This window comes from Mus caroli, unplaced genomic scaffold, assembly GCF_978045245.1.
Source record: "Mus caroli unplaced genomic scaffold, Mus_caroli_1 scaffold_5, whole genome shotgun sequence".
In the NCBI taxonomy this organism is placed as follows: Eukaryota; Metazoa; Chordata; class Mammalia; order Rodentia; family Muridae; genus Mus; species Mus caroli.
The window spans coordinates 856288-869406 of NW_028227260.1; the positions used below are offsets into that span (position 1 = coordinate 856288).

At 35.5% G+C, this 13119-nt stretch overlaps 1 protein-coding gene across 7 annotated transcripts; it reads right to left on the bottom strand.

The window, feature by feature from the left end:
• Window positions 1–1480: 1480 nt before the first annotated feature.
• Window positions 1481–8835, bottom strand: LOC110288640 (vomeronasal type-2 receptor 116-like). Of its 7 annotated transcripts, none has more exons than XM_021154936.2 (6): window positions 8630–8835; window positions 7064–7346; window positions 5864–6667; window positions 4811–5034; window positions 3548–3678; window positions 1481–2385 (listed from the first exon to the last, which is right to left on the bottom strand). In XM_021154936.2, exons 1-6 carry the CDS (start codon window positions 8833–8835, stop codon window positions 1481–1483), a joined length of 2553 nt encoding a protein of 850 aa, XP_021010595.2. The 7 variants fall into 7 exon arrangements, with proteins under 7 accessions (XP_021010595.2, XP_021010597.2, XP_021010596.2 ...); XM_021154938.2 differs by having other exon boundaries at window positions 3548–3671; window positions 4810–5034; XM_021154937.2 differs by having other exon boundaries at window positions 1481–2388; window positions 3548–3671; window positions 4810–5034.
• Between the last annotated feature and the right edge of the window lie 4284 nt (window positions 8836–13119).

Here is a 13119-nt window from a genome sequence, read left to right on the forward strand (position 1 = left end):
TATTTGCAGAGTGTGATGTGGCACTTCCAGAGATTTATTTCCTTTTTTCTATGAAAATGCAGTCATTGAAAGCAAGTATTAGTTAAGAATTTTCATGGGCTGAGAATTATGTGTCAACTGTACAGAGAATTTCTAGCTCATGCTGAATATCTGAGTTCTGCTCCTCTGCCCATGTCAGCTTTATCAAAGCTAACTGTGTGTCCTTCCTCCAGGGTCACTGGATACCTCTTTCTTGCAGATTCATTGTATACACATAAAAGTTCTTATGTGCCTACACAAACACATAACTACTAAAAATATTTTTTGTTAATATTTTTTGTATTCTGTGTTCTCAGTTGTTGTGGCCCTGCTACTCTGGTCACTCTCACCCTGCCCTGCCCCTCACTTGCTGCTGCCCCACTCTCCTTGAAACTCTCTTCTGGCCCCACCCTGCAGCAGCAAACAGTACTTTGAGAGAACAATGACACTGACCACCAACAAGAAATAATAATGGGTATGTGTATATATGTGCATTTTTGTGTGTGCACATTAAACTGAAATAACCTTTATTACTCATATTATGATAAAATTTATGATGAGACCCTTCATCTAGAGTGATTTATATGCTTATCAAATTCACTGATTTAAATGTGGTGAAGATCTTGTGTGGGAAATTTCCATTAGTGATTTACTCACTTAATGAACGACATTCAATTCATAATGAAATTGTGTCATTTCAAAAAAATTCAGAGTCTTATATTGCAGGCACAATCAGAACCGCAATGTCCTTTAAATAAAATGTATTTTTCCTTATTTGTTATCTGATATTCTTAACATCTACGTTGAATATTTTAAAGCTATTCCAAATTCAGTGCTTCTGCACTGTCATCTGCATAATGTCACAGTGCTTCACACTCTACTAACATTCACTCTTGTTACTCTTTTCAAATCAGTGCCTTTTTATCACATCAGGAATCGATGATCTTCCAAATCCCAACAGAGGCAATTTACCATTTAGGTGATTTCTTAGATATTGTTCCTGGAAAAAAAACACCATGACAAAAATAAACATGTGAGAAAAGTGTTTATTTATTTATGTACCTTTGTCATAGTACATTGAATGAAGTCGAGGCATGAAATTGGATGCAAGAACTCCATGAAAGCAAGTGGAATAATGCTGATTACTGGATGCAAGTCCATGTTGTATGCAGTACGCATTCTTATAACTCAAGGACAGTGTGCCTAGAGGAGGCACTGTTCACAGACAGTAAGTTAACCTCATATTAATAATTAATTAAGCAAATGGCTTAAACACACAACCACAGGTCAAAATGATGGTACCCATTCCTCAACTGAGATTCCCAGTTATCAACATATTCAGGTTTTCTGTTCTGTTTGTATAATCTGTATATTAGTTAATTTTTTTTGTGACAAAGTACTACTTTTGTTAAATGAAGATAAGATAAGTTGAATATCATATAACATTTCATACCAGGAAGTTTCAATAAAGCGATTTACCTTTGCGGTTCTGTATAAAATTTGAATCTGGTCTAATTAAAATAACATAACACTTTGGGACAAAGATACACATTAGCAACCCTGCACTAGAAGCCAAGATTGAGAAAACCTCCACAACCACCATGACCTTCCCCCTGGTGCTGTGGTAGACAGGGAGGAAGGTGATCCAGACACTGCAGAACACCAGCATGCTGAAAGTTAGGAACTTGGCTTCATTGAATGTGTCAGGAAGATTCCTAGCCAAGAAAGCCAAAGTGAAGCTCCCCAGAGCCAAAGAGCCCAAGTATCCCAGGACAATGTGGAAGGCAATGACTGAGCCTTTATTGCAAAGAATGACAATCTTCCCATGTTCAGACTGGATATCTCTGTCAATAAAGGGAGGAGATGTTACCAACCAGATTCCACAGAGAACAAGTTGGATTAGGGTACAAATGGGAATGACCAACTTAGGTGCCCCTGTTACCAACATCCCTCTCATTCTTCTTCCTGGAGTAGTGAGCTTGAAAGCCATGACCACAGTTATTGTTTTGGCCAACACTGTAGAAACAGCAACAGTGAAAAATACTCCAAATGTGGTCTGCTGCATAATGCAGGTGATCTGGTCGGGATGTCCAATGAACAGCAGCGAGCAGAGAAAGCAAAAGACTAGAGAGATGAGCAGGATGTAGCTGAGAATGCGGTTATTGGCCTTCACAATGGGAGTATCATTGTACTTCACAAATGTGACGAGTACTAGAATTGTGATGGCCAAGAAGGACAGTGCCATGCAGCCTAGAGCCATCCCCAATGGATCTTCAAAAGCCAGAAACGATACAGCTCTTGAGAGGCAGTAGGTTTGCTCTATGTTGGCATACTTATCATCTGGACACTTCACACACTGTTCCATATCTGCTGGCAAATGAAAATAACCCCTTATACGTTATCATAATTACATAGGTAATAATTTTATATTTGTGTTATTCATAGGATATATCAATAAATAATTTGTTGTTGAGCATCTATTCCCTTCCTTTTTGCTGTAGAACCACGAACATAAGATTGCTCTTTATTAACCTATGTTTGTGATTGAACAAAACACCATCATATGAAGTAGAACAGAAAAAAATTATTATTAAATAAAAACAAAATATGATGACTAATAATAATAATAATTATTATTATTTCAGATTATTTAATTCCTCCAAACATAAATGCACTATTCACAGACACGGGTAGTATGCAGACATCTTTGTTGATACCAGTTGATGAAGTGCATCATGTATTTTGTTTTCTTTGTGGGTATGCCCTTTGTCTGTATACATACATAGGAACCAGAACATACAATTACTCATGCAAGTACTATTTGCATAAAGGATTATTTTCTTTCTTGAAGTAATATGCCTCATATACATATACATGTCCCTCTCATTGTTTAACAATTTCTTTCTTCACAAATACACACTCCAAGCTCCATGTCATAAAGGTTATGGTTGTCCATATTCATCCCTCTCTCCTTAGAGAGGGAGTGATTGAAGATAAGCAATATCCCATCTGTTGCTGCATTCTTCAAAACTTCACTCTTGTTCTAACTCTTTAACAGGAAATTATTAATCAATTAAGCCATCTAAGTTCTTAAAATATATTCCATTAAACAACAAGTGTTACCCTGAGCATCCAGTCTTTCTCGGAATAAGCTGTGTGATGGAAGGAAAGATTATGGACTGATCAGCTAGTCAAGTTTACCTGTACAACGAATCAAAGAAAAATAAACCTGTTAATAGATTATGCCTAAAATGTTTCTTTTAAAAATTGTTACACAGGTATGTCCCCCTAAAGATATTCTATATAATATAAAACCAGTAACCATCATATTGTGAGAAAAAACCTTGCTTGAAGAAGATATTGTAAATTATTTGCTGGGTCCAAACGAAGTGGGTATTATTTAACTGATTAAGTTCTGAAACATGGAGATTTTAGGTCTTCAGTTTGCATCTAGTCCATTTCATATTTCTAGTTTGGAAGGAGAAGGTATTCAAATTCAGCAATTTTCTTTCTGCATGCAAGTATATACCTGTTTCATTGGAAACCTCATTTCCTGGGCATTGAACACAATCAAAGCAGCAGTCTGCTGTTTCTTTCTGATGAATTTTCCTGAATCCTGCAGTACAGGCAACACTACACACAGAGGATGGAACCTGAGGAAGTGAATAAATATTATATAATATGCGTGTGAGTGAGTGTGTATAGATCACATATTTGTCAAATGAATAATGACCCATAGATTGATACATGGGACACTAACAGATATGATTATACATATTCCTCTGATATTACTTATTCTTCTGTATTACTTAATGGTATCAGGCGCATTGTTAGTTTATATTTTCCTGCAGTGCACTGAATGTCACACAATATTTACTATATCATGTAATATTATATATGTAACATTCAGGTTGTAGCAATTTAAATTTTTTTCTTCCTAAACTGATCAATCCAAAAGAACGTTTATGTGACACCTGCTTTTCTCTCATGATTTATAAATTAAAAAAAAATTAAAAAGTAAAAAAGAATAGTGAGCTGTATAGGGGGGAAAGTTAGGGGAAATGGGTAAATCTAAGAAGAGTAGTTTGACGTCTATGACCAAAATAAGTTAGGTAAGACTCCCATAAATTTAACAAAGTTTTCCTAAGTGTAAAAGAACTTGAACACACTATCCCTTCCCCTTTCTCCCATGGGTCTATGAGGGAGCTCCCCCACCCACCCACTCCTGCCTCACCACCCAAGCATTCCCCTCTGCTGGGGCATGAAGCCTTCACAGGACCAAAGGACTCCCCTTCTACTGATGCCAGATAAGGCAATCCTCCACAAAGGAGGGGAAAACAGGATGTTGGATAACATTTGAAATGTAAATAATTTTTTTAATCCAAAATATATAAATAAAAAAAAAACCCTTGAATCTGGAGAAGCAATTAAGTTAATGAATACATGCTATAGTTAAGTAGGCTATACATTATTTCACACGGAATCAGAAAATTCCATGGGTCATATATAGTTACAAAATTTTAATTAATTATATGTAAATATATGCTATATTATAAATTTATCAAATTTATTCATGTATTGTGGTTGAATTGGCATATGGGTGCTATTGAACATGAAATCCAGAGGACATTAATCGTTCTATGCCCAGATTAACATGAAGTTAAGAGTTATCAAATATTGATGATTTTAACTAAGAATGGCCTTTTGAAAGAGTAGCAATTGGTGTTAACCACAGAGTCTCATATTTAAAAATCTACATATCCTGAAAAATTAAAATTATGGTATACCCACTGATGTTCCTCCCATGGCCCATTCCAAACCATCAAATATATGAAGTTGTTGACTCTTTGGAAAGCAAGGTATATAGCTTCCTATTTTCACTTTTAATCCAAGGCCTTGTGGAAAATTCCAAATGATGAAAATATCATACTCTGTACACTGATTTTCCCTATTCTTCATGTTCACCAGTTCTCCAACAGGGTTCGTAAATACCCTGGTTTTCATCAGAGAAGACACCTAGAAGAGATTCATGCTTACATATGCATATCAATAAAGGTAATGCCAAGTTGAGAATTTTCCCTTTTTTCTTAATGATTGTCAGAAAAGACAGCTATATTGAAATAAACCGGTGTAGTAAAAAACTGTACACAATTGATAATTGAAAATTTATATGCTTCATATTAATATTTGATGGTAAAATGTTCTAGAAAAAATGATTACCAGATAGCAAGTAACATGGTATGTTTGTGCTTGTGTGTGTATGTGTGTGCCTCTGTGAACATGTTTGTAAAAAATAATTTTAAAAAATGAAGCCATGTATGTGAGAATGAAGGGGAAGTCTGAATGACTGAAAATTGTGAAAATAAAAATGTTGGAGTTTATGTACATACAGTGTACACATATAAAATGAACATAAACTTAATAAAATGGGAAGTCTTAATCATTTATGTTTTTGTAAATTGTTAATTTAAGTGAATAACTATTAACCACAGCCCATGTATCAATTTTTGAGACACTATATTTTAGAAAAATATTCAGTCTTGTCATCACTTAAGACTTTTATGATAAAACTCTTGGCTCCTATTTTAATTTTGAACTCATTTGGTGAAATTTTGAGAAACATTTTCACAAAACTCACTGATATTCATATAAATGTATTGCCTCCTATTAAATATTATCTTTGTACATGATATGCATCCATGTAAAAGAATCATTAGGGACATTTGCAGTATAGAAATCATTGCACTGAGAGAATAATCTCTAACAAATGTACGGTTGTTTCTCTGGTTCCATTTAAAAGATCACATTGATATATCTAAGCATAATGAAATGTAAGAAACTTTACCTGCTGACAAGCAGTGAAATGTCTTTTGTGTTCTGCCTTTTTCTGAGACTCTACTTGTTGAAGAATGTGTTCATGGTAGGTGTGGGCCGCAGCATAAACAGCATTGTACAGATTGTAACCTTCATCACTCATGGCCATATCATAGTTGTGTAGTGCTGTCCATTCCAATGTGTTGTTGAATGTAATATGATCCATTTTACTGCTGTTCTTAGAGATTGAACAATTAAAATAATTCCATTCCAGTATAGTATGAGAAATATCATTTAGGTATTTGACTGTGTTCATTGTTTGCATAAAGTTCCTAAATTTAGGAATCTCAACTTTGTGGTGTGCAAAAGTGATAGTTCCATGGAAGAGATTAAATGTGAATTCTTTTTGATTTGTGATGACATCCCATTGTGAGGTTGTGATCCAGATTCTCTGAGCACCTAAATCTTCCCATCTTCTAAAGCTGACTTCTAGAGTAGAGTTCATTTCACCATAAATGATAACAACCTTTGCTGAAGATGTCATAATTTGTTTATCATATATTGTAGACCTTGTCATGTATTTCTGCCTGTTTTCTGGGATCATATTAACAAAAGCTAAACAGATCCCATGCCTTTGGCTCTCTTCTCTTAAATCTGAGAGAAACTGAATCCCCTGATCATCATCTGAGATGACCAGTCCTATCCACGTCCATCTAAAATGAAACATCAAGGAGACCATGCCATGTGATAAATGTGTGTCCTTGGTGGCTACCTGATGGACATGGGACAGCCGGTCATGGTCGCGTAGGTTAGGACTAAATGGTCCAAAGAAAACCTAAAGGTTGTAGAAGAGGGGATGAAACTTCCAGTGAGGAATATGATTATTAGGATGCTTGGACTCATATACAAGTAATGCTACTCACCTTCCAGAACTCCTGTTAAGAACAGTAAGGTTATACTATACATATCATCTATTATTCCTATTAGATTCTAGACTATTCCTGACAAGTCTGAAATTCGTAGAACTCAGTTTTACCTGTTTGCACAGTAATCTATGAACTGATTATTTAATTCATATATATATATATATATATATATATATATATATATATATTGTGTGTGTGTGTGTTTATAGCAGCACATTCACAAATGCATTCTGTCCAAGTTTTCTTGTAGGCACCTGTTAATGTAACTTACTATTCTTAACACATTCAGTGTCACAAATACTTACCAGTGGCATTGAAGAATGCATTGCCAGTTTTAAGGATGTTTTCCATGATGGTCCTGTAAGACCTATGGCACATGAATCATCTACATAACAGAAATAATTAACAAAATTCATATGTCCATCTATTTGTTTATATTCTTGATCCAGACTTCTCAATAAATCATGACAGTTTCCTCCAATGATGGAGAACATCCAAGTCATGTTGGGTAAAAGATAAGGATTCTTGTTGATCTCATCAGTAGCAAAAAACATTACCAGAAGAAGCTCATATTCACTTGCTGCAATTCTAAAAGAAGTCATAGTGATGATAAGGGAGATGTTTGAAATATTAAATTTCAAATACTGTAAGATTTGTAATATGAGATATGCTAAATCGGCCTCCCAAGAGCGGGGATTAAAGGCGTGAGCCACCACCGCCCGGCTAGACTAATTATTTTAAGGTAATTTTATTTAATTTTTTATCCATTTCAAGATATATATATATACACAATGACACAATATGCCATATGACCAGAATATTATTCTTTAGGTTGTTGTACACATCAAGTTAATGTTACCTTTTAGTGTGTTCTTACAATTTCTAATTTGTAAAAAAAAGTTTCAACACTCAATCTGCAGCCATAAATGATAACATCTCACTCTTTGGACCTCAGACCTAATACCCACATTAACAACAGGTTCTTTTCCACAAGAAGTACTATGATTCTCCTAGATTTATCTTGTCAGACCCCAGATGTAGAGATTAAGGCCAGAATTTTAACCTATGTATCCAGGGCACATGACATAGTATGAGTGGAAAGGAAATGTGAATATATATTAACTATAAATAATGTTAAAATTTATGTCTAATTAATAGAGATATTAACCTTGTATCTGATAGTGATAATAAGCCCAGTCTGTGCTTGTGCATTTGTGTAATTGGATAAAAAGATTATTCTGGTAACAGAATATGAGACTAGCATTCTTTTTCCACATTCAGTATCAAATTCAGAATTGCAGAAAGAGGCTCATTTAAATACCATTTCATAAAGCAAAGTATATGTATATTCACAAGTATATAAGTAATGTTATACATTTAACCAGGTATATTAGTAGACCAACACATACACACATATTTCTATGAAACAATGCATGTTTATCTGTTGGAAACCAGAATTAGGTAACACTTTTATGAAAGCATTTAGATGCATGATCATAATGAGGCATTGGAAGACAACTGAATATAGGCAGTGATGCAGTCTCTTCATATTGAGTACTAGACAAAGGAGGGAATTGTGAATTCAAGGCAAGTGAAAAGATATCTTCCAACTTATTATCAACAAAGACTCAAAAGAGAGAATCCACACCTTCACATTGTCCATCATTGTAAAATGGAGTGTAAAATTGCACTAAAACTCTACTAAACGGTGACACATTTTGAAGTATTAAAATAGTGATTGATATAATAATTCGTTTTCAGGGGTCCTTAAAGTTACATGGTGAGGAAGAGAACAGAACCGACAGTTTGTGTATACAGATAAATATGTCAAACTAATGACATTGACAAAAGAAATAAAGTTAATGACTTACCGAAAATTTAAATCTGAATTGTAAAAAATATCTTCAGTAGGTTCATCAAGTAACCAAAGGTAAAAATGACATTCCCTTTGCAAATCTCCATCACTATCTTCACTATTCTTTATCCTCCAAAAGCAACTGGGTTCAGTCAAACAGCCCAAGATGAGCCAAAACTTCAGAAACAAAAATGAAATAGTGGGAGCACAGAGCTTCTTCATGTCTGCTGGGATCTAAGATGGAGCTGTTGTGAAATCCGTTTCTGATGTAGAAAGACATCACACACACATTTACACCTATGTGTTTGTTTTAAAGATACTGCTGTCTGGAGATCCACTTATTATATTCACAGTTCCTTTCCATTCCTCCTATGTCAGGCTCCCTAGATACATAGGGAAAATTCTGGCCTGAGGCTCTACATCTGAGGTCTGAAAACTTTTCATCAACATATTTTTGAAAACATGTTTTGAGATCATGTTTTCTACCCTCAGGGGCCATGACTGCATTCATGTGCATAGAGTAAATCCCAAGGACAATCTTCTCCTGCATAGTTCATACCTGACCATGTGTCAACAGCCATTATGCACAAACACAATGGATTTCATCAGAAGTTCTACACTGTGACAGAAGTTGAGAAGGTCATAAAAGTTCCATATCATTCAGGTGTTGAGTTTAATCATGGAACATTATGTAACACATTGTCTAGTTTAGGGAAGGGCAGTCTCACATGCACCATTGAGCCTGAAGTTGACCATGCTCTCTGTTGTTCATATATTGTATGCTACTCATGTTTACAAAATCTCTTCAAATATCCTGTGGTTCCTGCCATCTGGAGAACATGTCAATATGCTAATTCCAAAAATACCTGGATTTTAAAGATTCAACATCTGGTCAAATATCAGTACCTGTGCAGACATTCACTGATATGCTGCACTTTTTCCTGATAATCAGTCCCTGGCTGTCAATGACATTTGATGAAACATTTTTTTGGTTGATATTTGTTCACACCTCATTAAGAAGTTAGAGGCTAATTTCATATATTTTATTCAAGGGAAAGAATTTAGGTGCCATTTAAGAGATAGAATTTTATTGCTAAAGCTGGTATATACCTCACACTTTTCATTTATTTCTACTTGGCATTTGTTTTGAAATATTTCTATCTTAGATTACATTTCAATAACATAGATGTTAGCTGCTAATTCAGTTAGATTGCAATGAGTGACAAAGATGAAGGATTGATTTGATTTGTTATTTTTTTAACTACCTTATATATTTGTTCAAAATGTCCATACTGAATTAAGTGAGTCTTACATTTCATTTTTGGAATGGTTGGTATGTCAATGGATTATAATAAAATCCTGCTATGGAATTTAATTTACTATCTTTGTTACTATGAATAAACATTTGTTTCATTCTTTGGTTGAATTACGACTATTTCATTGCAAATTTGTTTCAGTTCAAACCAATAGACTGGATAAATTAAGTGTCCTGTTGTCATATTCTATAATTATTATATACCTGGTTCTAATACCATGTCAAATTAACTGGTAATGTGCATGGAGGCAGACTCTTCTCTCCACTGTGACTGCTACTGTGCCATCCTGGGCTGTGGCAGTCTTTTGGAAGTCATTTGGAGCACATGAGCAATGGAATGGGATCCATTCAATACTCATTAAAACAAGACTACAGGTCAAACATTCAGGTCTTTAATAATCTTGAATTTGGTTTTGCTCAGATTTGGAGGTGAGGCTCCATGTGCTTTTCAACAAAGACATCCTCCATGTTGCTTGGAACAAAAATAGTATTTCTTAAAATTTCTTTTCTTTTTGCCTAAAGCTCATGTTATGTACTTGATTTGGAGGAAAGAAGGCAGAGCACACATCATCGAGTCCTTCCTGATTATCAAGGCAATATTTGGTTTCTATTTTCCTTTAAGTTTTTCTGTTGGGTTGCAATCTTAAGCTATCCACTACAGTACTTTGTGAGTTTATCAAACAAAGTTTTCTTCTTTTTCACAGATAATATTCAATAGCTTCTTTCCAGTTGCTTGTCCCTTTATTTCTTGTTGAAATCGGATATATGATTCCATGTTGTTCTATGTGTAATAGTTGATGGCCTCTATTCTATTTTCATGTCAGAGAATAATCTTAGAAGTGTTGCTGTTGTATATTCAATAAATTCTAATATCATTTATTATTAAACCATTCTTATCCTGTTTTTCCCCATTAATCAGATACTGATTTGTGATTCTTCAATCACTTGAAACAAGGTTTGATATGGCACAGAAGTACTATTTATACAAAGCATTGAAGCACTTTTGAGTATCTGCACTCATCAATCTACATGGATTGAAGGACATCCTCTTTCATTAAAATATATGTGATAGCAAAGATGTTATTCATGAACCACAGATATTTGAAAGGCAATGGGATGGCCATTATACAACTATGCACCAACAAATATAATTTCAGTTTCTTCATTACAAATATTATCTTAGTCTATTATAATTTAAATGATTTTTGTACAAAATTCAACTTATTCTAATGAAACTAAATCTGACATGTTATAGCTTGTTTACACTCAGGATTTTTAACTCAATGCATCATAATTGGCATGACATATTAATTCACTAACACTCAACGTACATGCAGGATTGCTGATGGTGATTCTTCCAAAGTGTCCCCTAAAATCCCTTAATCCATAGAACTTAGCTTACAATAAAGGGTCCAATTTCCCTTCCAATCTTCCTGGTCCCATATACAAAACTATACTAATATTGAATACCAAAAAATGAATTTCAAATAACTTAAAAATTTTACACCTGAAGAACATCTGTCGTCTGAACTTATGAAAGCAGGGTGTACTTTCCACCCCTACTAACCTACCTGTCTGACAGGAGCTCTTCCATAATTAAGAACATAGGTGAGCCCTTCGGCTGAATACTCACATTTTTTGGGACCACCACAGAGCTAAGCACATAAAGTATCTATCGAGCTCTTCCTGAATACTATTGTCTTTCCAGTTTGCATCTGCAACAAAAACTATTGAAGGTCAATATGCCTTCCCCAGACCCCAAAGCCAACGTGGCTCCTATTAGATCTGCCTAAACCAGAGACAGTGGGATATGATGGTTGCACCAAGTAAAGATATTTAAGGCATGCCTTAACCAGATACAGCACTTCCTAACTCCCAGGAGGACTCCTGGAATCGAGGTCACACTACACTATTTGTATCCAAAGAGTACTGATCGAGTCCCAGATACCCAGGCAAGTTAACAACAGAAATGACCAGATGGTGAAAGAAAAATAAAAGGACATAACCAACAGAGGCCAATGTAATTTGGCATTATCAGAACCCAGTTTTCCTACCCGGGATATTTAAACACACATGAAGAGCAAGATTTTGATCTAAAATTGCATCTCATGAAGATGACAAATACCATTAATAAGGATAAATTAACACCTTTAAAGAAATACACAAAACCACAGGCTAACAGGTAGAAGCCTTTAGAAAGGAAACAAATAATTCACTTGAAGACAGGCAAGAAAATACAATTTAAAAGGTGTTGGAATGGAACAAAACAATCTAACACCAAAAAAAAAAATGAGAAAAGAAACAACAAAAACCTTTAAAACATATTTTTGCACGTTCATCAGACTCCAGACACATAGGAGAAAGCTTTCCTTACACCACCCATCTTCCCTGAATCTCTGAGACTCTGGCAAAAAGCCAAGCTTCACTCAGCAGCATGAGAGCCCAGGACTACATCCTTTCCCCTATGAACTCTCCACCCACCTTGATGTGAACTAAGGCTCCTGAAACAAAAAGTACTGGAGGTCTGAAAACAGATTTTTTTTTTTTTTGCTGTTGTTGATGATGTTGTTATTTTTCTTTTTTATTAGGTATTTTCTTTATTTATCTTTCGAATGCTATCCTGACAGTCCCCTGTACCCTCCCCCTGCCCTGCTCTGCAACCCACCCATTCCTGCTTCCTGGCCCTGGTATTCGCCCTGGACTGGGGCATATAATCTTTCCAAGACCAAGGGCGTCTCCTCCCATTGATGGCCTACTAGGCCATCCACTGCTACATATGCAACTAGAGACAAAAGCTCTGGTGGGGGAGGGATGGACAATGGCTAGATCATATTGTTGTTCCTCCTATAGGGTTGCAGGTCCCTTTAGCTCCTTGGGTACTTTCTCTAGTTCCTTCATTAAGGGCCCTATGTACCATCCTATAGATGACTGTGAGAATCCACTTCTGTATTTGCCAGACACTGGCAGAGACTCACAGGAGACAGCTTTATCAGGGTCCTTTCAGCAAAATCTTGCTGGTGTATACAATAGTGTCTGGGTTTAGTGGTTGTTTATTGGATGGATCGCCGAGTGTGGCAGTCCATGGATGGTCCTTCCTTCTGTCTCAGCTCTGACCTTTGTCTCTGTAACTCCTTCCATGGGTATTTTGTTCTCCCTTCTAGGAAGGAACAAAGTATCCACACTTTGGCCTT

Coding starts and splice junctions, on each gene's coding strand:
- LOC110288640 (XM_021154936.2), bottom strand. CDS start 8,835: ATGAAGAAGCTCTGTGCTCCCACTATTTCATTTTTGTTTCTGAAGTTT. Junction 7,347..8,629: donor AATTCAGATTTAAATTTTCG/GTAAGTCATTAA, acceptor GACTTCTTTTAG/AATTGCAGCAAGTGAATATG. Junction 5,035..5,863: donor ATTTCACTGCTTGTCAGCAG/GTAAAGTTTCTT, acceptor AATCTCTTCTAG/GTGTCTTCTCTGATGAAAAC.